Raw genomic sequence first — 25546 nt, 5'->3', positions numbered from 1 at the left:
CGACACGGTGCCAAGCCCCTGCTGGAGAACACAGCTTCTAGACTCTTCACAAGACCCATCTCCAGCCAGGCCAGCAGAAGCCAGGAAAAAACACCCCACACCACCCCTAGTTGAGCAAGCTGCAGAAATGGAGACTTTTCTACTTTTCTGCCGCTTTTCTTAGGGGAGCAGAGGCCAATGATGAAACTCAAGTCCCGGATGCCAACCCACAGGGCACATTGGAGCAAGCTGCATGGGCCACTTCCCCAAACACAACTTCAGATGCAATGAAAGTAAGGCTGAGGCTTCAAAATCACCCTGGTTTCTCTGCGACCTTGGAATCTTAAACCTCCCCCACCCCGTTTTACACTTCCACACCCAGGCCCGGAATCTCCTCAGCAAGTCCCCCTGGAAGTCGCTCTGAGGAAGCACATCCGCTGGGGGAAGGGTCTGTGCTTCCCTCACAGGCCCTGTCACTGCCACCTCCCAGCTGTCCAGCTCAGCACCGGCCTGCCAGCCTTTTCCACTCTGCTCATAGACCCCAGCATGCCAGGTCTGAGTTTATGAATCACTCCCTCCTCTCTCCCGGCCTCGCCTCCGGAAGGGCTGCGAACACCCAGACACATCACCCAGACACCGATTTTCCACACCAGACTTGCTCCTGATGAACCCCGAGAACCGACTGCAATGTCTACATTCCCCTCCCCACTTTTCGGCCTCGGGGTCTTGGCCACGATTTTCCAAAGACAAGGCAGCCAGCCCCCTCACCTGCCCGTCGCTCTTTGGGGGCTCCTCACTGGAGGTCTGCAGAGGCAGCAGACAAAGACCTGGATTTATTTAAGGGCAGGAGGACACGCCTGGCGTAAAGATCCTTGTCCCCGCGCTTGGGATTGTAAATTTCGGTCTTCGGCGTGTGCCTGGTCTGTGTGGCGCGTGCTCAGGGAGTGTGCGCTGTGTCTGTGGCTTGAGTGATGATGAGCTGCGTGTACCTGGCAGTTGTGACTCTGGGTGCAGTGGGTCTGGGGGTTGTGGGTGCCTGCGTGGAGTTTTCCCCGAGCCGAGAACTCTCCCTCCCTCCCTCCCTCCCTGCGTTTCGCCCCCTCTTCCTCCAAAGTTTGGTGCGTGCGCCGGGACAGGGAAGGTGGAGACGCACAGCTGGGCGGCCTCCTCCGGGTCCCGGAGGCGATTCCAGGACGACTGCGCCCAACTTACCCCAGGCGCCGAGCCTCCTCCGGCGGGGGCGGATCCGACTCTCCGCTGCTCGGGTCTCGCGCCGGCAGCATCCGCTCACAACTTTGCCTTCCTCTCGGCGGCACCAGCTCCCTCCCGGCCGGGCTCTGCGCCCTCCCTGGGGGCGGCGGCGGGGAGAGTAGAGGGAGGGAGGCGCGGGCCGGCCCAGCGGGTTCGCACGCCGGGCGGGAAGAGGCGCCAGGCGGGCGCAGTCCTGTGCAGCTAGCGAGCGAGCAATCGGTGCTGCCTGGCGCCGTCCCCGGTCGGGCCCGAGCGGGCGAGCGGCTCGCGGCGGCTGCGGATTCCTGAGCCGTGTCCAAGGCGCCCGGGGAGTCCTCCTCCTCCTCCTCCTCTTCTTCTTCTTCCTCACCCCACCCAGCTCCCACCCCTGCGCGCCCGTAACTTGGGAACCGTTGGCAAACTTGGTGCAGCGCGGGCTACGCGCCCGCGGGGCCTCCGGGTGAAAGGAGGGGAGGAGAGGGAGGAGCTGAGGGGAAGGGGGAGGCGGCCGCCCCCGGGGAGCCGTGCTCTCCGGGACCCCTCTATGGGCCTTTGTTCCGGGCGCTGCACCTCGGCCGGCCCCTCCCGGGGAACTCACTTGGGGCCGCTCAGATTCCCCCGTCCCCCCACCCCCGAGAGTCTGGGAGGAGCTCTTGGGCCCTGGGTGGGTAGGTGGGGGAGATGCCGCGTGGAGACAGTCGCAGCATCACTCTGTGGAAGCCCCCAGGGCAGTTACTGGCTTCTCATCTTGTTCCTACTTAGGTAGAACCCTCTGGTTGTGTGGGTTCTACGCCATCTCTGCCCCAGGGACGGGGGAAATCCTCCCCCCCAAGGGGGACTGGTGGCCCGGATGATGGTCCCCCAGGCTTACAAAGACTACAACACCCCCTCTCTGTGCAGTCACAGGTCACCACTGGCCATTTGCTCTTCGCATGGCCAGTCCGAGGCTCCTGGAATGCAAGACCCGGGAAGTGAGAAGGAAGTAGAGTTCACGTGGGCCAGCTGGACCCTCCCGGGCAGCTAGCACCTTGGGCCAGGGGGCTGCTGTACGAGTGGGGACACAGTCGCCTCCCGCGCATGGGGCAGTGCCCAGCTGGGGACATTTACAAAACAATTGGCCTACAATATTTAAAAGTCAATGACATGGAAGACAAAGAAAAAGGCCATTTCAGATTAGAAGAGACTAAAGAGACCTGAGTGCTATGGTAGGCAGACTCTAAAATGGTCTTCAGTGACACCCCCACTCCGGTGTTCACACCCTGTGCAATTCCTTCCCTTTGAGTGTGCCTGGACCTGGTGACCTGCTTGTAATAAATAATACAGTAGAGATGATAGGATGTCACTTTTGAGTTTACGAAAGACTAATTTAGGTTACAGAGGATTGTGACTTCTGTCTTGCTAGCATTCTTTCTCTGGCTCTTCTCAACTCTCTTAGTCTGATGAAATAAGTTGCTAAATTATGAGCTGCACTCTGGAAAGACCCATTTTTCAAGGAACTGAGGAAGGGAGACCTCTAACCAACAACCAGCAAGAAACTGAGGCCCTTCGGCCAATACAATAGTCTGCAATGATTCAGATCCAGCCAACAATCGCTGAGTGAGCCTGAATGCAGATCCTGCTCCGGTTGAACCTGAGATCACGGTTGCCCTGGCCAACATCTCAATTGCAGCTTTCTGGAACCATAAGTCAAAGAGCTCAGTTAAGCCACATCCAGATTCCTGACCCACTGGAACTGTGAGATGATAACGGTTGTTTCAAGCCACTAAGTTTTGGGGTGACTTGTTATGCAGTACATATAATGAATACAAACACTAAATGCAATGTATAATCCTGAACTAGATCCTGGAACTGAAAAATAAAATATTACTATGAAAGACATTATTTAGATGATTGACAAAATATAGAGACCGAATGAATAATAATATTGTGTCATTTAAATTTCCTGAATTTGATAACTGTACTGTTTTATAAGATGATATTGGTTGGTTAGAGATAAACATTGAATATTTAGAGTCATAATTTCTGCCACTTACTCTCAAATGGTGCAGAAATAATAGAAAATATACATATTATATGTAATATGTAATAGAGTTTCACTTATCTATTAGTTTATCTGTTATATAACAAACCAACTCAAAACTTAATGACGTAAAACAACAAAAATGTATTATTTCTCACAATTTTGTGGATTGACTGAACTCATCTGGAAGACTCCTCTGTTCCATATGGCATCAGCCACTCGCTGTGCTGCGTTCAGCTGGCAATTGGGATAAGCTGGAAAGTCCTAGAAGACTTTACTCCCATGCGTGGTACCTTTGTGCTTTGACCTTACTCTCCCCATGTGGCTAGTTTGGCTTCCTCACAGCATGGTAGTTTCAGAGCAGTCAGATTTCTTGCAGAGTGGCTGGCTTCCAGGAAAAAGTGTAAGCTGTGTGCATCCTCTTAAGGCAGTCCAGCTGCATGCTGGGCATTCTTGGGGTCTGGGGCAAATCCTCTTTTCTGGGCCAGGAAGAACTGATTGGCAATGACTCAGGGAAGAATCTTGGGGGCAAAGGAGGAAGGGAAGAGGAAGAATATAAAGAGGTTCCTTCAGCTGGAGTTAAAGGGCTCAGAGGCTCAAGAGCCTAGAGTAAGCTCCTCCCTCTCCCTATTGTCCCACACCATCTCAACTTCCTCTGCCTCCTGATCATTTTGACCTAAGAGCTCATTTAAGATGTCAAGGGCTGGAGTAGGGGAAAGAAAAATGTCACTTAGCACAAAGTATCGAGAGCTTTACTCATCTTATTTCATTTAACTCTGCAAAGAAACCATTATTGTCCCCTTTGAAAAGAGGAGGTAGCAGAGGTCTCAAGAGGTATGGTGACGTGAACAGACTCATACTGCAAAAGTATTGAACCAAAAAATTTATTTGCTCCTTTATTCAACAAACATTTTTTGGCACAGGACTGTGCTGGGCTTGAGAACACAAGGATGAATGATGTTATAGTCAGCTGTTGCTACAATAATGCTACAAAACAAACATCTTCCAAGTCTTAGTGGCCTAAAACAACAAGTATTTATTTCCCTCATTCACATGTCGGTGGGTCAGCAAGGATTCTGTTTCAAGCCACAGATTGGCTGGGCTTTCGTCCAGCCTTATGGTTGGGTTCAGGTCTAATCTTCACATCCCCACATTCTACTTGGACCAGTGGCTACCTGGGACACCCTTTTCTCAAGGTAGATTGCAGGAGTACAAGCCAAACCACCCAAGTACATTTAAAGCCTCTGTTGACATCACTGACCAAAGCAAATTCCATGCCAAACCTAGAGGCATTAAGGCAGAGAAGTCTATTCTACCCACCATGAAGCCATTGTGATGGCATAGACAGCGAATTCTGTGACAAGGGAAAGGAAGAATTAAGAGCAGGGCATCCAGTCTGCCACAGGGGACAAGGCACAGGACTTGCCTTCAGGGAGCTCACAGTCTAGTAGGGGGACTCATAATGGCACAATTACAACACAGTACAGTAAGTGCAATGAGGATGTGTAGGTGCGTGCCACATGTGTGTGTGCACTCATGCACACTATGGGAATATAGAGGTGGCTCCCTGCAGACTTTCTAGAAAATGAGATCGCTAAGGTAAATGCTAAAGGATAAAATAAACAAGCATTGTTGGTTGAAATAGAGGAGGTGGGTAGGGAAGCGAGGAAGGACATTATAGGTACTTACAACTGTGTGAGCGAAGGCGAGGAGACCAGAAACAGGATGGCATGTTCAGGGAAATTGCGAATCTGTTTGTTGTCCCCAGAGTTTGATGGGGAGGGCATCGGACGTCAGAGGGAATTGGTGAGATGTAGGTAGGAGCCCAGCCAAGGAGGGCCTTGGTCATGTGCTGGGTATCTTCCCCTCACCTCCCCAGAGCACTTCCCACCCTTCTGCACTCTGCTCCCTGTCCTGGGTGACTGGCTTGCATGGACTGCAGCCAAAACCTCTCTTATTCTGGGGAGATGACAGACTGTAGTTTTTGCCTCTTCCCCAAGTCCCCCTTTTATGGACTAAACTGTGTCCTCCCAAAGTTCATATGTCGAAGCCCTAACCCCCAAAGTGACTATAGTTAGAGACAGGGCCTTTAAGAATGTAGTTTAGGTTTAATGAGGCACGGGGCCCTAATCCAACAAGATTGGTGTCTTTAGAAGAGGAAGAAGAATCAGAGAGAGATCTCGCTCTCTCTCTGTGCGCTCACAGAGGAAAGGCTCTGTGAGGACGCAGTAAGAAGGCGGCTGTCTGCAAACCAGGAAGAAAGGTCTCACCCAAAAACAACTCTCACAGTACCTTGATCTTGGACTTCCAGCCTCCAGAACTGTGAGAAAATAAATTTCTGGTGTTTAAGCCACCCAGTCAGTGGTATTTTGTTATGACGGCCCTAACAGACTAATACTCCCCTACCCCAAAAACAACAACAACAACAAAATAACTAGGATAAGAAAAAATCAGAAGATCCACAGGTAACATCTACAGCAAAACTGGGTGACAAGTTAAACCCGCAAGCCCAAAATACAGGTGGGTTGGGGACAAAGCACAGGCAGTTACTAGACTCATGTGATAGCAGTAACTGTGTGGGAGGAGGTAGAAGGAAGACAACTGGACTTCTGATAGTCCTGAGAACAGGTAACCCCCTCCCACCCCCAATCACCAACTAGTACTCAAAAGTATGGCAGGTCAATGCAATGGCAGCTGAATCTGGAAAATAATTTTTTCAAAATCCAGTTTGCATGTGAATGACAAGGGACCACTGTGCAATGAAGTCTGATGGTGCTGGAGCCATCTGGGCTTTATAAACATGCTTTTGCTTTTCCTATAAATTCTTGAAACTAATAGACTGATGCACCCTTTCCTGACAAAGTCTCACACTGAGAATTTGAGAATGGAATCCAAACTGATTACGACAGGCATACTAGGGATAAAGAGAAGCTCTAGATAAAAGTGGGGTTGTAGGATGAAGAATCAAGGAATCTCAGAAAGTACAAAGCCACGTGTGTGCGCATGCACACGTGTACACATGTATTACATATACACATGTATATCTACGTACATATATATAATCATTAATGCAGATTTAATTTTGCAAAGATGGCTGTAAAAATTATCTCTTCAGAGGTGGCTCTATAGTGTTGTGGTTAGCACATCTGCTTTGCACACGGAAGGTCCTGGGTTCGGGCCCCAGGTGGACTCATGGACTATACCCGGGTACGCCAGGCCCCGGGTGGGCCAGGCCCCAGGTTCGCCAGGCTCCGGGTGTACCCCACGAGCATGTGGGAGGGTATACCCTGCCTTCAGAGATCCAGTTCTTAAGGGGAAACGGCAACATCCATGAATCAGGGGTGGAAGTGGGGCGGGGGAGGGATTAAAGAGGAGAAAAAATTATCTCTTTATCTCACATGCTCTTCTTTTATATTTAAATTTATTTTAATTAGTTTCAAGTATACAGTACATTGTTAGACATCTATATAGTTTATAAAACTATCCCCCAATTGCTTCCTCCTTCCCCTGGCCCTCCACCTAGCCAACATATTAATGCTAACTGCATTCCCTATGCCGTGCTCCCCATCCCTGTAACCATCTATCAACTACTAATTTGTATTTCTTTAAGCCTTCGCCCCATTCTCCCTGCCTCCCAAGCCTCCTCCCTTCTGGCCAAAATTGTCCACTATATTTGTGAATCTATTTTTGATTAGTTTGTTCTTTTCGTTTTTTCAGAGTTCACAAAAAGTGAAATCATATGGTATTTATCTTTCTCTGTCTGACTTATTTCACTCAGGATAATAACCTCTAGGCCCATCCATGTCGTTGCAAATAGTAAGATTTCATTTTTTTAAAATTGCTGAGTAATATTCCATTGTATATATGAACCATAACTTCTTTATCCAATCATCTGTTGATGGGCATTTAGGTTGCTTCCATATCTTGACTATTGTAAATTGTGCTGCCATGAATATTGGGGTGCATAGATCTTTATGAATTATCGTTTCGGTTTTCTTTGGATAAATACCCAGAAGTGCAATTGCTGGATCAAAAGGTATATCCATTTTTAAGTTTTTGAGAAACTTTATACTGTTTTCCACAGTGGCTGTACCAATTTGCAATCCCTCCAACAATGTATGAGGGTTCTCTTTCCTCTGCATCCTCACTAGCATTTGTTTTTTGATTTACTGATGATAACCATTCTGACAGGTGTGAGGTGATATCTCATGGTGGTTTCAATTTGCATTTCTCTGATGATTAACGACCTTGAGCATCTTTTCATATGACTATTAGCCATCTGTATTTCCTCTTTGGAGAAGTATCTGTTCAGGTCTTCTGCTCATTTTTAAATTGTATTGTATATTTTTTTTGTTGAGTTGTATGAGTTCTTTATATATTTTGGATATTAACCCCTTATCAGATGTATCATTTGTGAATATCTTCTCCCAATCTGTCGGTTGTCTTTTTGTTTTGTTGATGGTTTTCTTTGCTGCACAAAACATTTTTAATTTGATGGAGTCCCATTTGTTTATTTTTTTCTTTTGTTTCCCTTGCCTGAGGAGATATATCTGAAAAGAAATTCCCATTAGTAATATCAGAGAGTTTACTGCCTATGTTTTCTTCTAAAAGTTTTATGATTTCGGGTCTTACATTTAAGTCTTTAATCCATTTTGAATCTATTCTTGTATACAGTGTAAGAAGGTGGTCCAGCTTCTTCTTCTTTTTTTTTATATATCTATCCAATTTTCCCAACATCATTTATTGAAGAGACTCTCTTTACTGCATTGTATATTCTTACCTCTTTGTCATATATTAAGTGAGCTTATAGGCATGGATTTATTTCTGGGCTCTTTATTCTGTTCCATTGATCAAAGTATCTGTTTTTATGCCAGTACCATGCTGTTTTGATTACTGTAGCCTTGTAATATAGTTTGATATTAGGTAGTGTGATACCTCCAACTTTGTTCTTCTTTCTCAAGATTGCCGTGGCTATCAGGGGTCTTTTATGGTTCCATATTAATTTTAGGATTATTTGTTCTAGCTCTCTGAAAAATGTCATTGGTATTTTGATAAGAATCGCAGCGAATCTATAGATTGCTTTAGGTAGTATGGCCATTTTAACGACATTGATTCTTCCTACCCACGAACACGGCATATACTTCCATTTATTTGTATCTTCTTCAATTTCTTTTTTCAATGACTTATAATTTTCTGAAAACAGGTCTTTTATCTTCTTGGTTAATTTGATTCCCAGGTATTTTATAGTTTTCGATGCAATTGTAAATGGAATTGTTTTCTTAATTTCTCTTTTTGAAAGTTCATCATTGGTGTATAAAAATTCCACTGACTTCTGAGTATTTATTTTGTAACCTGCTACTTTACTCACATGCTCTTCTTACAATGTGGCCTTGATGTTTGTCCCTTTAAATAGTAGAACTTTGTGACTGGTTTGACCAATAGAGTACAGTAGAAATAAAGGCCATGTGACCTCCAAGACTGTTCAAATGCCATGTAAACCCACCTTTCTTAAAAAGATGCTTGCTCTTGGAAATCAACCACCATGCTGTGAGGAAGCCCGATGAGCTATATGGAGAGATCACATGCAGGTGTTCTATCAGACAGCCAGCATCCTTCACCAGATAAATGAGTGAATGAGCCTTCAGATGACCCCAACCCTTAGCTGTTGTCACCTGCACTCAGTCTTCCAGCTAAGGAACCAAGCATTGTGATATGCCATCCTCACTGTGCTCTTTCAGGATGTCCAACCAAATCTGTGAAAACCATAAAATGGCTGTTGTTTTATGTGTTATATGTGGGGTGATTTGTTATGTAGCAATAGAATTAGAACAATCACTGTGTAGGAACCCAAGATCCGTGAAGCTAGAAAACTATCCTTACTCACCCTGTGTCTCCTAAAGCACTGGAAAATTCATTTTACTTTAAAAAAGAGCATCAGAGAAGTATCAAGGCTGAATCCTATGTTGAACCATAAGAAAAGAGAAAATAAGTAGAAAAATAACATTCCTACAAATAATAAAAGCATGCCAGAAGTTATGTCCACAAGTGATAAAAACCGTAACAAGATATTTCAAAACAAAATGAGAGAAATTTAAAAACTGATAGAAGTTATGAAGCAACATAAATGAAAATTAGGGAAACTCAGAAGTGAAGTGATTGGGAGGGAAGGTTTGAAAAGAGTGATGATGAAAGTCAGAAAATAACTAAAGGTGAAAGAATGAGAAACCATTTCAGAAGTGAAGATGAGAAGGAGTAGAAGAGAGAATAACCACACAGATAATATTTAAGAGAAAAATAAAATGGAAAGGAGGGCATTTTAACACATAGAAATAAAATAAAGAGATACAAAGGTTTAGGAGTAAATGATAGATCCAAAGGATGATTCAACACACATGTAATAGGAATCCATGAAAAACTCCGAAGAAAACCAAAACCATGGAATAGAACAAATACCCCAAACTATAATTCAAGGGAATGTTTCTCACAGAGAGAATGGCCTGAAATTTCATATTAAAGAGGCAAACTGTATACCTGGGCAAATAATCCCTGAGACTTAAGTCTAGGAAAACTATTGGGCTTTTTTTTTTTTTTTTTTAAGAGGTAATTCAAGCAAAAAGACCAAATCACTTATAAGGAAGGCAGAACAAATTGTCATCTGACTTTTCAACAGCAATGTTTTGTGCCCAAAGATAATATAATGACATATTTCAGGAACTGTAAACCAAGAATTTTATTCTAAGTGAAACTGACTTTCAAGTATAAAAGTCAAACTGTTATGAACATGGAAAAACCCAAGAAATATTTTTCCCTTGACCCCATTCTAGATAACAGACTTCAGAAAACCAAGAAGATTGGTGAATTATTGACATGAAGTCTTGTGAAATATCCCAGTTAATACACAAAGGAGGACTCATAGAATTAAAATAGCACTATTTTGCATCCATAGTGAGTTAAAGGATTCAGGCAATGATCATCTGTGGCTGCTAATATCACAAAAAGAGGGATCTTTGGACATTGTGCATCTCCTGATGGAAGAATAAATATCACCTATTAAAGAGTCTTGCCAAAAAGAAGAAGCAGGAGAAGAGGTGGGAGTGGGGAGAATAAACTTGAATTTGATCGAGCCTCTAATCTAACTACTAATTTAAGGAGATACAAAGGACAAAGGAACATTGTTCAAATTATATCATCAATCAACATAATCCAAATTATGGAAAATTCTATAGGCAAAAGACTCAAACTTTTCAAAAACAACCAAATAAAAATTGTAAGAAAAAAAAGAAGAAATGGAAAGGAAACATAAATTTTAAAAAATTGAAGAAAGAGAAAAAAATCTAAGGCCTATTACTCAAACACAATGTGTGGACTTTATTTGGACCCTGATCCAAACAAAATTTATTTTTTAAAAATTATTACTGGTGAAATGTGAACTCTGATGACACATTTGATGATTTAAGAAACTACCGCTAAATTGTATAGATGTGATAATGGTATTGTGTACTGGTTTTTTTTTGTTGTTGTTCAGAAAGAGTCCTTATCTTGTAAAGGCACATAGTGAAATAGTTATAGACGAAATGATACGCATGATGATTGGGGTTTCCTTCTAAATAATCTGAAGAGGAGGAAGGAGTGGGTGGGAGTATAGATGAAACATGTTTGTCCAGGTATTGATAATTGTTGAAGCTGGGTGATGGGTACATTGGATTTATTTATACTATTCATTCTATTTTGTATGTGATTGACAGGAAGGCAGAGACCAGTCCAGGTAGAGAGATGACGCAGAAGAACTGAAGGGAAGGGAGAGCTGCTGCTTTGAGGTGGTAAGTGGGCATGGTCAGATTGGATCCTGGAGAGATATGTCTCTGCCACACTGAGTTCAAACACTCCCTAAGGAGCAGTGGGGAGATGTGGCAGGGTTTAGAGCAGGAGAGTGGCAAAGCCAGATTTGTACTTTAAGAAGGTCGCTGTAGAGGCAGACTAGAGGAAGGGTTGGCAGGGGGAAGCCTGGAGTTAGCACCCAGTCAGGGTCCAGGCGAGGAGCTGGTGGTGGCCCGGATGAGGCAGTGGTGGTGGGGATGGACAGAGGTGGACCTAGTTAGCCAAAGTTTATTTAGGAGACAGAGTGACTGGGGCCTGACTGATTGGATGTGTGGGAAGAGAGAGAGGGAAGAGCCCAGCAGTGATAAGATAGAAGGCCCACTGGTGCCAGACCCGAATCTAAGCACTTTACATGAAGGGGCTTTTATTTCACCTTCTCACGAACACTTAGATGAGGAGAATGGTTATATTGCTTGGTTTTGTGGAAAGCAACACCCGAGGCCAAAGGCTGATGCTTACTGCGTGATTAGGAAGAGTGACCCCAAGGGATAGGACGGAGGGAAAAGGAGTGAAGCAGGGAAGGCAGTATGCGGTCCAACAGGCCATCATCACCAGGTGCAGTTGAATGGATGCTCTATCCTCTGGGGATATGAAATAGAGACTGAAAACACACCTCAGTACAGTTGAACCAGGGAGGGAAAGGTGGAAGAATTTATCCATCAGCTCCTGTCTCCCATTGGCCAATGTCCACCCCGAGGGGCCTTAGCCGCCCCTCCCCCCACTTCTTGGTTATGCAGGAGTAGATACCAAGCAGGGCCCTGTGGCATCCCGTGCTTTGATGATCTCAGAGAAGTCCCAGGACTGGAGGCCAGGTGCTATCAGGTTGTACCCCAGTGAAGCTGGTCATAGTCTATCCAGAGCTAGTTGCCACCACAGTGGTGAGAATGAATAATAGCAGAGGCCAAGAGCATCTGGAGGCATGCCTAAGGGGTGTCTGATACACGATCATCATTAATATCACCATCACCATCATTATCCCCATTTTATAAATAAGAAAAGTGATAGAGAGGTCACTCAACTAATCAATAGCAGAGCCAGGATTCGAACCCAAGTCTGGTTCTGAAGAGTGCATTCTTAGCCATTATATTAAGCTGCCTTCTGGGGGCAATGACCCTGCACCTCCATCCTTAGTGGGCCCAGGGATTCCAAAACCTTTGGGGGTTTGGGGGAAATAGAACAACTGACATAGGCTTAATTACTAGGGAGAAGTCAAGGGTAGGAAAAAAGGAGAGAGAAGAAATAATATATATTGGAAAACAGCTTTGCAATTTTTAATTAACCATTCATTCATCATTCAGCAAGTATTTGCCAGGCACTCGTTTCATGTCCAGCCCTGTGCTCGGTGCCGGGGAGACAGCGGTAAAACTGACATACCGTCCCTGGGGAGCTTGCATGTTAGTGGGAAGACAGACATGGAGAAAATATTCCAGAGCAAGATACCAGAGCGAGGCGAGATAGCTCAGATGCCAGTCGTGCCACCTGCTGGCTGTGTGACTTTTCTGAGCCTTAGTTTTCTTGTCTGTAAGATGGGCCAATAGGAGACCCTGTGGCATAGGTACTTAGCATAGTGCCTGGCACAGTATGGTAGTACTTATTACTACTGTTATTATGTGAGAGAGACAGAGGAGGGAATATCCCTTTATCCTCGGGTTGTCACAAAAGACTTTTCAGGGGAAAGATGCTTAACACGTTTTATGGTGATTCCGTTTGACCCCTCCTCCCACCCCCCACCATTCTCTGCCCTTCTCAGCTTGCTCTGTGCCCCAAGAGGTGGACTTCTATTGACTGCCTTACCTGGGGCCCTGCTCTCCAGCTTCCTGTTGGCTCAGCCTATGGGAGGCACTGGCAGGAGATGGAAACTCGGGAGGAGAGATATTGGTGGATGCTTTACCATTGCAGTCCCACTGGTCGCCTCTCCTCCCTGGTTCTACCTCTCACTGGCTCCAGTAGCACCGCCTCCTCTTCTTGCCCCTTAGCTCTCAAAGTTTCCTGCCTTTGCCAGTCCTTGGGTGCTTCCCCATGCTGGCTCTCCTAACACCACCCACAGTTCTGTCCTTTTTCTTTCCACAAAAGCATCCTAAGATTGCCAGGACCCTGACTAAATAAGGTTTGAGTAGGCATCTTTGGTGAAGAGGGGGTAGGACCTTTGGGACAGAGGAAATAGCATGTGCAAAGGCACTGAGGCACTCGTTCATTTATCCATCCAAGACTGGCTATATAATTTGCAGTGCTCAGTGAAAAATAAAAATGCGGCAGCACTTGTTCACAGATTAGTAAGAACTTCAAGAGAGCAGCAGCAGAACATTAAGCCAGTTACAGAGCACTTCTAAGCCCCAGGTTCTATGAGGCTGCGCAGATCACACACCCATGAAGCTCGCCCTATGTTCCTCAAATATTTGACCAGTATCTCCTAGGTGCCAAGCATTGGACCACGCAGTGGAGAGAAACTGAAAGTAAGACAGAGAAGAGAAGGGGCCTTGCAGCTGACAGCCTAGTGGGCATCCAGTCACTACTCAGAGGGGGCAGCTGAAACATAAGGTGCGTGATGGTGTGTGCCTGAGAGACAGATGGCCACGTGCCCCAAGGAGGGGCATGTGTGCTAAAAGGAGCCAGTAAAGAGTTCAACGGGAGGGTTCCAGACATTCTGTGGGCAGTGAAGGGGCTGGACTGGATGCAGGAAGGCCCTCGGGCTCTGTGATGGCCAAAAGGGAGATGAAGCAAGCCTGAGCCTCGGCAGGGCCGGGTGGACAGGGAGAAGGGGAGGTGCAGGTAACTCTCTTTGACTCGGATTAACTACTTTGACAAATAACCAGTGAGTGTCCAGTGTTGGGGGCCATAGGGAAGGGTGACCGAATTGGACTCTGCAGGCCAGGCTCTCTTGTGATCTCTGTAGCTTTGGGTGGTCATTAACTTTCAAGGCCTCAGTTTCCCTTTTTGCAGATCAGGGGCGTGGGTGCCATGACCCTGGGCACCCTCCCAGCTTTGGGGATGTGGAACGGGGAAGGAAGCTGATAGCGCAGGGCTCCACTCCCCTTGCTTCTGCCCCCCTGACTCCTGTGTACCCAGTGGTCTGATGTATTTAGATGAAGCCTCCACCCCCAGCCTTCTAGCAATGGTCTCAGAGGTGCATTTCTAGAGGGCCTCCTGTGTGCAAGGCCAGTCCACCAGTGGGAGCCACACATGCCAATGACTTGTCCAGACACTGCCCACCTTCTCTTAGCTTTCAATTTCTCTCCACTCCCACTCTCTGACTTTGATATCTTTCGTTCCAGCAGTTTGAGGTAGGAGAAACATCTGGTAAAGCGGAAAACTCACTGGACTTGGAGCCAGGGGAGTTGGTCCCAGCCCTGGCTCTGCCATGAAGTAGCTGTGTGACCTTGAGAGAGTCACTTGTCTTCTCTGAGCATCAGTGTCCTTCCTTGGAGCAGACAAGATCCTATTCTCTCCTCCTCCTCTCCACCCCCCCAATACCTTTTTCTTTCTGGGTACACCCTCTCCTGGTGTGCTTCTCTCGAAGAATGCCCTGGGCTGCCAGAGCCTGCCTGGCCCCTGCTCACACAGGAGCCCTGGCAGTGCCTGGGAATTCACATCCTCCCAGAGCAGTCCTTCAACAACAACTGGCACTGGTGGAGCCATAGATTCTGACTGACTGGGGCAACTGTGAGGTGTGACCCACATCACAGATCCATGCAGGACTGGGTCCCCCCACTTCCTGTGGTACTTGGTTTGCCATCCCTCTCTTGCTTGGCTTCTGTTCCCCCTCCCTCACCTGAGATAACAATCCCAAATAATTACAAGTTACGTGAATCCTAAACTCAGGCCCACTTCAGGGAATCTAACCTAAGACCATCTCCAAGGCCTGCCCCTTCCTACCCTGACACACCTCCTGTGTGACCTTGGGCAAGTTCCTTTTCTTTTTTGAGCCTCATTCTCTCCATCTGGACAATAAGAATATATTGGACCAGCTGATGCTGGAGACCCCTTGTGCTCTGGATCAACAATACTGCAGACCTCTGTTTCTCAGCCGTAAGGGGTCCAGCCACCCACACCTCTCTGCCAAATGAGTCGATGCCTATTCTCCTTTCTTGAGATCTTGACCAGAAACTAAGTCAACAGGTCAGCCTTGAAGTCCTGGAGGCCTCAGCCCATTTGGAATCTCTCTCCAGGGCAAGCTTGGGCATCAGGGGCTTGTGAGCTGATGGGACGCTGTCCAAAAATGTCATCAGAAGGAAGCCAAAGGCATCAGTTTCCATGGTGACCAGAATTCCCGCCAGGGGCTGCTGAAGAGCACAAAGGCCCATTTGACTCTTATTATAGGCCTGGCAACGGGACACCTGCCTTGGGTCCAAGTTGGCTAAGGGTCTGCCTCATTGGCTGTGTGTAGGGGGGTATGTTATACTGGGGGTGGCTAGATTAATAACTCCTCCTTGCTAGAGCACTTTGAATGGGCTCTGCTGCCATGCTCAGAAATACTCCAGGTACCCACCATCCCCTCAAATCTCTTTGCTTGAAACTTTCTAGGCAGGAGGTGGGAGGAAGGAGAATGGGTGGTCGGCAAGAAGACAGCATGTGACTGGAATACCTGGGTTCAAACCCTGAGCTCAGCCTTCAGTTGGCTCTCTCCATCACGTAACCTCACTGAGCCTTTGGCAGGATGGTGACATGGAAAAAGCACCCACTTTGGAATTAGCCAGACCTGGGTCTAACTCTGGGCTTTGCCCTGAATTTATTCCACAAAACTTGTTGAGCACCTCCAACGGGCCATCTCTGTTCTAGAGGCTGAGGCGCAGCTGTGATCGAAACAGACCAGCTCCTTGTTCTCAAGGGCCTTTAGTCTAGTGAGAGACACAGACCATGAACAATCAAATAACATAATGGAATGCAATGGAGTGTGGTATGGTATGCCACGTAAGCATATCAGGTAGAGCTTAGTGCTATGAAGAAATACGATCCAGGGCAAGGATAGCAAAGGATTCTTGTGGGGCAAGTACTTTAAAATATGTGCTCGGAGAAGGAACACTCTGGGCAAAGCTCCTGGCCCAAATCTGAGCCTCAGTTTCCTTATCTATGACTTGGAATGAAGCTTGCCCACCTCCCAAGGAAGCTGTGAGGATCAGATAACACCACAAAAACCTTAACCATCCAGAGTAAATGATGCCGGGGAAAATGACCTATTTCTTAGCCAAAGACTCATTGCCAATGATGTGTGTCGGGGAAGGAGTACAAGTGAGTTCATCCAGTTTCTGATTTTATTTTATCATGAAATCTTTTTTTTTAATGCCTTTTGTTAAGGTTTCTGTGCATATTGATGCATAAATACTCATTAAATAAATGAAAATCTGCCCCAAACAAAACTACCTTAACTGTGGCGGGTCCTCTCTAAGCCCTCAATAACATCAGGTTCCTTCTTCCTGAGGAGTTGAGTTTCTTTTGTGGATGCCTTTGGAATGGCATGATGCAGGTCAAGTTTTAGTGAAGTAACGTGACAGACACACAGAGGGCCCCTGGAGTCTTCTTTGAGGCAGGAGAGAATGCAAGCACGTCATCAATGGCGAGGAAATTCAGAACACCTACAAGGGAATGTACACCAGGCTGGGATGGGATGCACTTTATCAAAGGCCACCCCACACCAGAGTGACCCTGAGGTGTGGCTCCTCCAGCCTTGCCTGTAAAGCCAGCCCCACACTCAGCACCAGCCCATTTCCTTTGAGAAGAGAAGGCTCACATGTACTTCCAAGATGGCCAAGACCAACTTAATGGTGAAGTTGAGGCAGGTGCGGAAAGTGCAGAGGCCCCAGCTTCTTCCCCGCCTCACTTTTGATTCCACTGCACAAAGTCCTCACCATAGCTTGCAGAACAGACTTCCGGCCACAAAGCATCACCAAAATACAAGTCGAAGGGGCCATCCTGAGGTCTGACTGTCTGCTGGAATTATAATCCAGTGGCGGCCAGCTCCCAAATTACAGGGCTGCCCTGCTAACTAGTGATTGGGATGGATAAAAATATTCCTAGGCCAAGGTCGGGAGGTGAGGGGCAGCATCTCCCCTGGAAGAACTGGGACAGCTACAGATGTGGTCTTGGCAGGGCCACACTCCCTTGCACGTAGCTCTGCAGCCAAACAGGATACCAGGAAGCCACGCCCTCTGCAGAGTCAGCCAGAGGGCCGGCCCTACCAAGGGTGGCCTCTGCACCCCAGCTCTGCAGCAGCTGCTGGTCTCTACTGTCCAGCTGGCTGAGAACCACGTGTTCAGAGACAATTTGGGCAAGAAAGAGTCTTTAAAATTCTAACGCTAGTTATTTTACTTTTCTTCCATCTTTGGAGTCCGATTTAAAAAAAAAATCTTGTGACAATATTTTGAAGCTCGTTTGTAGATTTATAGTGTGTTGTTTTCTTTTTCTTAAGGATCCTGGCTTTTAAAATGTGCTAGGAGGGCAGAATAGTGTGCATAGTAGGCTATCATTTGTGTGAAAAATTGGCTGGGGAGAAATACCGATTTCTTTATATGGAAGCATGATTGCTCTGGAAAAGAATTCTCCAGAAACTGTAAACATTATTTGCCTCCAGAAAGGGGAACTGGGTGGCTGGGGCCGCAAATGGTGGAAAAGTTTTATTTTTGCTTTTGCTTACTGTAGAGACTCAGAAGATGCAAAAAATAAAAAACAGGCGGGGCATAGAGGCATGCCTTGTACCCAATAATCCCATTGTTAGGAATTTATTCCAAGAAAGAACTGGTAATGTACACAAGATACCTGCAAAAAAATTTTGTGTGTGCGTGTGAACATATTTTCTTTTCTTAAACTTGGCCGCAAAATTTGTTTATTTTTTTTAAATATTATTTTATATTAGTTTCAGGTACAGAGCATAGCAATTAGACATTTATATAATTTACAAAGTGATTAGTCTAGTACCCACCTAACACTAATATAGTTATTACAATATTTTTGGCTATATTCCCTATGCTGTACTTCACATCCCCATGACTATTTTGTAACTATCAATTTGTGCTTCTTAATCTCTTCACCTTTTTCACCCAGCCCCGCACCCCAGGTCCCTCCCATCTCGCAATCACCAGTTTGTTCTCTGTATCTATAAGTCCGTTTTCATTTTGTTTGTTCATTTGTTTTGTCTTTTAGATTCCACATATGGTATTTGTCTTTTTCTGTCTGACTTATTTCACTTAGCATAATACTCTCTAGGTCCATCAGTGTCATTGCAAATGGTAAGATTTCATTTTTTATGGCCGAGTAATTTCCGTTATATATATGTACCTACATTTTCTTTATCCAGTCATCTATTTATGGGCACTTAGGTTGCTTCCATATCTTGGCTATTGTAAATGGCGCTGCAGTGAACATAGGGGTACATATATCTTTTTGATTTAGTGTTCTGATTTTCTTTGAATAAATACCCAGAAGTGCAATTGCTGGGTCATATGGTAGTTTTATTTTTAATTTTATGAGGAACTTCCAAACCGTTTTCCGTAGTGGCTGTATTAATTTGCAATCTCACCAAGAGTGCATGAGGGTTCCCTCTTCTCCACATCCTTGTCAACATTTGTTGTTTTTTGGTTTATCGATGACAGCCATTCTGACAGGTGTGAGGTGATATCTCACTATGGTTTTAATTTGCATTTCTCTGATGATTAGTGACACTGAGCATCTTTTCATATGTCTATTGGCCATCCGTATGTCCTCTTTGGAGATATACCTATTCAGGTCTTCTGCTCATTTTTAAATTGGATTTTTTGGGGGTGTCGAGTTTTATAAATTCTTTATAAATTTTGGATATTAACCCCTTATCAGATGTACCATAGACGAATATCTTCTCCCATTCAGTAGGTTGTCTTTTCATTTCGTTGATGGTTTCCTTTGCTTGCAAAGCTTTTTAATTTGATATAGTCCCATTTTTTTTCTTTCGTTTCCCTTGCCCAAGAAAATATATCAGAAAAAATATTACCAAGAGCAATGTCTGTATTTTCTTCTAAGAGTTTTATGGTTTGGAGTCTTACATTTAAGTCTTTAATCTATTTTGAGTTTATTCCTGCATGTGCTGTAAGAAGGTGGTCCAGTTTCTCATTTTTTTGTATATATCTGTCCATTTTTCCCAACATCATTTATTGAAGAGACTGTTTTTACCCCATTGAATATTCTTGCCTCCTTTGTCAAAGATTAAATGACCAAATAGGTATGGATTTATTTCTGGGCTCTCTATTCTGTTCCATTGATCTATGTGTCTGTTTTTATGACAGTACCATGCTGTTTTGATTACTATAGCCTTGTAGCCAGGAAGAGGAGTCTCCACAAAATCTGGCTGTGAAAATCAGTGGGGATTCCGACAGTCCGGGTAAGATGGAAGGAAGCTGGAAATCCAGCTGTCCCCTTAAAATGCCCACGCTCAGACTCATTCCCTTGTAGGCACTCACCCTGGGCTCCAGCGGAGGGATGGCAGCTTGGAAGGTGCTTGAGACATACAGGAAAAAATTGAGTTGTGTGGCTTCAAGGTGAGAACTGGAGTATCTCTTGAACAAATCATGGGTGGGTATCCGCATGCCCAAGGCCGCAGAGTTTTGCTCAGGGCTGCAGGCTTGGCACTGGCACCAAATCTGATCTGCATTGGCCTGGTGAAATTCTCTAGCTTTACCCCACCCCAGCAGTGTCTGGGTAACCAGCCCCAGCTGGCTCTCCCAGCAGGAGGTTCTTTTAGCAACAATCAGTAGGGCTGGGCTCACAGCACCTCAGGCAACAATTCTAGTGATGAGTAACCAGCACTGCCTAAACTGCAGTCATTCTTGAACAAATCACGGGTGTCTGCAGGCCTGAGGAAGGCCTTGGTGTGATGCTACTAGACAATGAATGGATTAGCAATGAGATTAAGGAATAAATCAAAAGATACCTTGAGACAAATGAAAATGAAAACACAATGACTCAAAATCTATGGGCACAGTGAAAGCAGTCCTAAGGGGGAAATTTATAGCGATACAGTCCTACCTCAAGAAACAAGAAAAATCTCAAATAAATAATCTAATTTGCATTTTGTCCAGGCCCCCATTAGCAGCTCTGAGAGGACATGTGTCCAGGAAGGGGTGAGTGTGGGCCTAGGAGGTGCTCCCAGGGTACCTGGATCTTGGCTACTCTGCAGGGCTGACACAGGACTCTGGGTCCTGCACACTCTGGAGAGCAGCCGTGGGAGGCCATCCAAAGGGCAACCAGGCTTCCCTCTGCCTGTTCCGCTCCAGCTGGGCCTAGAAACTGCTCCAAGGCCCCCACAGAGTACGGTCCTCGTGGTCCTCAAAGTTAAGAGTCCTGGACAGGAACAGAGGATCTGTGCCCCACTCTGCCCCCTGGCAGTCACTGGACACTCTGCCTCAGTTTCTCTGTCTTTACATGGGAATGACATGGATTGCAAAGGTAATATTATAGAACAGTATATACAATATGACCCCATTGCATAAAGATATATATCAATTTCAAAAATAAAACACATACAAAGAAAAAAACTAGAAGGATATTTTTTACATCTGATGGGTAATGTGCTGATGTCGTAACAGGATTTGAGGGAGGCACATCTCACACAAGAGTGTGAACACACAGTCATCATGCTTATGAACTGCTAAAGGATCTAGAAGGATATCTTCAAAAATATCCTCAGTGATTCTCTCTGAGAAGCAGGAGTATGGTGGCATTTCTTTCCTTCTCTTCTTATTTCCAACAATGAATCAATATTGTGGTTTTTCACCTGCCTGACCCAAGCTAATTCATAGGGTTGCTGCTTTGGGAAAAAAAAAAATGCATAAGGAGTTCTGCAAATTAGAGGGAGAGAAGAAGAGGGAGAAGAAGAGGGAGAAGAAGAGGAAGAAGGAGGGGAGGGTCAAGTATGCCAATTTGCAGCAGACACATAATTCCCCCTCGTGGTCATATTTAAGAAAAAGGAGCAAATGACACAATAATCTCATAAGTATTAGAGGGTTTTGTTCCTAGAGCCACTTGCAGGGATGGCCAAGGGTGGAGGGCATCTGTGCAGTCTCCTTCCTCCCCAGGCTTGCTGGACACCCCCGTCCACCTACTCTGGACTCAGCAGCAGATTATGACCTTGAGAAAGAACTGGCAACCAAAGAGTTTGCAGCTGGGTCCTCAGGATTTGGTTTCTGAGCCTTTCTAGATCCCTCAGGTGGTGGCAGGGTGACCACCTGTCCAATTGTGTGTCCAGACTCACCGTCAGACAGGAAACCTTAAGACAGATCCCAAGTCCTGCTCTTGGCATACCTACCCAGGCCTGGGCAACAGTGGGATCCCAAGAAGTGTTTGTTGAATGCATGCATGCTCTTTATTCATCATCTGTCTCTGAGCAGTGACTCAGCTTACTCAAGGTTATTCAAAATCACTGAGCCAGGGATGGAACTGGAAGCCAGTTCCCTGTGGGTATATGTGTATTTCATTCACTCCTGACACTAGTGGGGTGAGCACTATTATATTGTGTTTTACAGATGGGGAAATCGAGGTTCAGGAAGATGAAGTCATTTGCCCAAAGTCACATAGCAAGTGAGAGGCTGAGCCGGACTCTAACTCAGGCCCTCTGAACTTGGTGGTTATTTGGCCATCCCAGAAAATGTCAGTTGTTTGTCCAAGATCACACAGGTGAGGGTCAGACCCATTCGAGAACTGGGCAATCTGCTCTTCACTGGCCCAGGGTGAACATAGTCGGTCCAAAATCTTCATAAAATCAGCACAGTACTGCAGGACAGGGCTGATAGGGTTGACCGAAAATATGAGAAGAGAGAGTTTAAGGGCTTGAATTAGTGTCAGCTCTGACCAGTTAGCAGTGTGACGTGGCTTCCAGATGAGTATGCTGGTAGCATTAATAGGAGCACTGAGCGAAGAACAAAGGAAGTGACAGACACTCCCTGGCCCTCATCTCAGGCCACACTGGGAAAGTTGGGTTCAGTTCTGTACATCCCTCTGTAAGAAAGATAGTAACAGGAGTGTGTTGACGTGATAAGTCAGATAAGAAGCAATAAGGAAGGCTAAGAGGTACTCGAGGACATGGGGGACCCACAGGGCACTCACTCTATGATTTATTTAATGTCTCCTTCCCCCAGCCCCTGACAACTACTAATCTGCTTTCTTTCTTTATGGATTTGCCTATCCTGGATATTTCATAAAACGGAGTCATACAGTATGTGACCTTTTGTGACTGACTTCTTTCACTTGGCATAATTTTTTTGAGGTTCATCCATGTTGTAGCATGTATGGGTGCTTCATTTCTCTTTATGGCTGAATAATATTCCAAACAAACTGGCCTCGTTCCATTCCTGGAGGGCACCAAGCCTTTTCCTACCTCCAGACTTTTGCACAAGTTGTTCCTTCTGTCTGAAACTCTCCTTCCCCCACGATCCCCAGATAAGCTCCTACACCTTCTTTATATTTCTTTCTTCATTCTCAGGATAAACAAGACACCTCTTTCAAGTGCTTTTTCACTGTCCCAAACAAAGTTTGGTGTGTGTGTGTGTGTGTGTGTGTGTGTGAAGTTTTGTTTCTTGTCCAGCTCCCTCACTAGATTAGAAGCCCCATGTGAGCAGGGCCTGGACCCCTCTTTCTCATCACTGCCTCCTCAGTGACTAGTACAGTACCTAGCATGTTGTAGGTGTTCAAACATCTTTTCTTGACTAAATGAATGAATAGTTTTATTAAGCACCTAGCTAGGGACTAAAAGTTTTATATAGGTAATGCTTTCCCAGAACCAAGCACAGCAGTGGCCAGAGTTGGCATCCAACAACTTTCTGGGTTGCGAATGCCCAGTTCTACACCCTCCTCAGCTCCTCTGGGTTTAGGGGTCTGGGGTGCACTTCTCTAAGGCTGCTATGGGCTTATGAGGAAGCCAGAGAAGACAGTTTAGCCTGCTAATAAGGGCGCTTTGGGCATCATTACTGTGGGAAACTCTATAAGGTTATTCCTGCCCCAGCCTGGCTCTTCCTTGTCCCCTGCTCCAGTTCCTGGGTACCTGGCTGGACGTGAGGCTTCAGAAGATGAGCAAGGTAGCCACAAGGGTTAGTGCAACAAATTTTGTGTTCTTCTGCCCTCTTGTGGTCAGTTTCAGGTTAGCCAGTACCAGCTTCCTTGCCTCCCTGATGCTATGCTGGAACTGGCCAACAGAGGGCAGGGTTCTCAACACTATCCCACCCAATACTTTACCCTCCCAAACTCAGTTTTTAAAAAAATACTGTAGATTATTTTTAAACAGCTTTATTGGACTATAATTCATATACTGTATACTTCACCCATTAAAAACATACAATTCAATATTTTTAGTATATTCATAGAGCTATGCGACCATCACCACAACCTAATTTTAGAATACTTTGATCACTCCAAAAAGAAACCTCCATCCCTTAACTGTTACTCCCCCATTTCCCACCACCCCATCCACTAACCTGATTTCTGTCTCTATAGATTTGTTTGTCTTAGATATTTCATGTACATGGAATTACACAGTATATGGTGTTCTGTGACTGGCTTCCGTCACTTAGCACAATGTTTTCAAGGTTTGTCAGTGTTGTAGCATGTATCAGTATCTCATTGCTTTTTATTGCAAAACCATATTACATTGTATGGCTATATCACATTTTATTTGTGCATTCATGGGTTGAAGGACATTTGGACTGTTTCTACTTTCGGCTATTATAAATAATGCTGCTATGAACATTTGTGCATAGAATTTTATTGCGGATGCATGCCTTTGTTTCTTCTTAACTCTATGTTTAGCAGTTTGAGAAACTGCCAGACTTTTCTCCACTGCCACTGCACCATTTTACATTCCAATAGAGCCGTGAGCTCACAGAGGGCAGGACAGCTCTTGCTTTCTCTTGAGTCCTCATAGGCCTAACACAGGGCCAGCGATGGTGGTTAATCATATTCAGGAAACTGATGGATGAGGCTAGTGAATGGAGTAGGCTGGAAGGTGTGGGTGATCCAGTGGATCTGGAAAGAAATTTTGGGGGGGATAAACCAGGATGAGCTATGGGACATGGCAGGGGCAGCTCGGAGAACAAGGCCATAAAGTTTGGGGGGCTGTGGGAGGCTCAGGTGGCAGAATGCAGGCCTCACCTCCACCCCCGGAGGGACAAGGCCCAGTGTTGCCACACGTGGCACCCAGCCAGTGTGAAGAAAGAGGAGTTGTGTGAAAAGCCTCCCCTGAAGGAAGTGGGGTCCATGGGGGTGGTATACAGAGCGGGGGCAGGGGTTACCAAGGCAAGAGACGGAGCTACTGGAGGAGGGAGAAATGGATTGCAGAGGCAGGGACAGGTTCAGGAGGAAGGGAAGAGGGCCAAAGAGAGGGAGTCAGGATGCAGGGCAGGGCAGGGCCCTAAGGACTCTAGGATAATGGGCACAGACCACCTGCCTGAGGAGTGCACCTTCCATGCGAGGACCAAACACGAAATCATCATACGTAAAGTACATGGCCCTAAAATGTCTAAAATGCTAGGTCCACAGGTATCCTCAAACTAGTCTGCTCGACCATTGTAATGATGGAGAAAGAAAGAGTCCAATGTGACAGTTTCTGGGCAAGACTAACCTTTGTCTTTGTAGGATTTTTTGTCTGCAGAATCTCGGACTTCCTGACTCCAAAATCCTTCCTCTACTGTGCTCACCTATGCTCCAATACAGTGTGTTTCTTTAGCTTCAAGCAGAAATCTTGGTTTCAAAGGCCCACAGGGACTCACATGGGGCTGGATGTGGACCCCACAGGAAATCACCACAAAGTTTATGTGTAATTTCGTTATCTTAGATGTTGTCTAATTGAAATTATTTTAGAAAACCAAACATAATTCCTTTAAGACCGTGCAGGTCAAATGCACCCTTCAGGAGACAGACTCCGTGGCTGCAGGTCTGGCGCTCCAGCTGACCGGCCGACTTCCTCTTAATTTGGAAATCCCCGTCCGTCTCCCACACCAAAGGAACTGTCCTAGGAGATGCTTTCCAACAGGAGGACTGGATTGGGGCAGGGGTGAAGAAGGAGGGAGGAGACCGGGGCCTAGGGGGAGCAGGGGAGGAGCTGGGGCTCGGAGGCAAAGCTGCTTCCTTCAAATGTGGTCAGAAACCTGGCGCAGGCCTCATTATCATTATTGACATCATTAGTGTAGCATTCCTGAGCTTCTCCAACTCCTTTTAGGGCTGAGGAAAGAGACCCCATAGAGGGGTGACTTGCCCAGAGGATCAGCAGGTCGGTGGCAGGCCTGATAGGGGGAAAGGCAGGGGTTGGGGTGGAATCCAGGCCTCTAGGCTCTTTCTTCTCTCGAGTGGAAGATGTCGCAAACGTGCCAGGAAGCGGTCTCAGCCCTCAGCATTCCCAGTTCTGTCCCCTTCTGACAAATGAGAAAGCTGAGGCCCAGGATAAGGGAGCACTTTCCTAGGGTTTCCCAGGCAGCAACAGCATGTTATGGT

General features: G+C 45.9%; 1 protein-coding gene and 1 non-coding gene across 7 annotated transcripts in view; both read right to left on the bottom strand.

Annotated features, from left to right (window-relative positions):
- The window catches only part of CHST3 (carbohydrate sulfotransferase 3), a 37488-nt gene extending 35686 nt beyond the window's left edge, over positions 1-1802 (bottom strand). For 3 of the 6 annotated variants that reach the window (XM_039872065.1, XM_039872064.1, XM_039872066.1), the window contains exon 1: positions 1192-1799. Coding sequence is in view for 1 of the 6 variants with exons in the window: in XM_039872069.1 (XP_039728003.1) it covers positions 1192-1262 (71 nt within the window). In the remaining 5 variants the exon portion in view is untranslated. Of the gene's footprint in view, positions 1-747; positions 1116-1191 lie in introns of those variants that run through there. The other 3 variants (XM_039872069.1, XM_039872068.1, XM_039872067.1) reach the window with 3 other exon arrangements.
- An 18820-nt stretch (positions 1803-20622) lies between these two features.
- Positions 20623-20726, bottom strand: LOC120609782 (small nucleolar RNA U13). Its single transcript, XR_005654841.1, has one exon. It is a non-coding gene; the product is annotated as a small nucleolar RNA U13 (small nucleolar RNA).
- Between the last annotated feature and the right edge of the window lie 4820 nt (positions 20727-25546).

The sequence above is a fragment of the Pteropus medius genome, unplaced genomic scaffold (genome assembly GCF_902729225.1).
Source record: "Pteropus medius unplaced genomic scaffold, Ma_sr-lr_union100, whole genome shotgun sequence".
NCBI classification, from domain to species: Eukaryota; Metazoa; Chordata; class Mammalia; order Chiroptera; family Pteropodidae; genus Pteropus; species Pteropus medius.
Note: the sequence above shows the minus strand (reverse complement) of the source record. Positions and strands in the feature narration are given on the sequence as shown.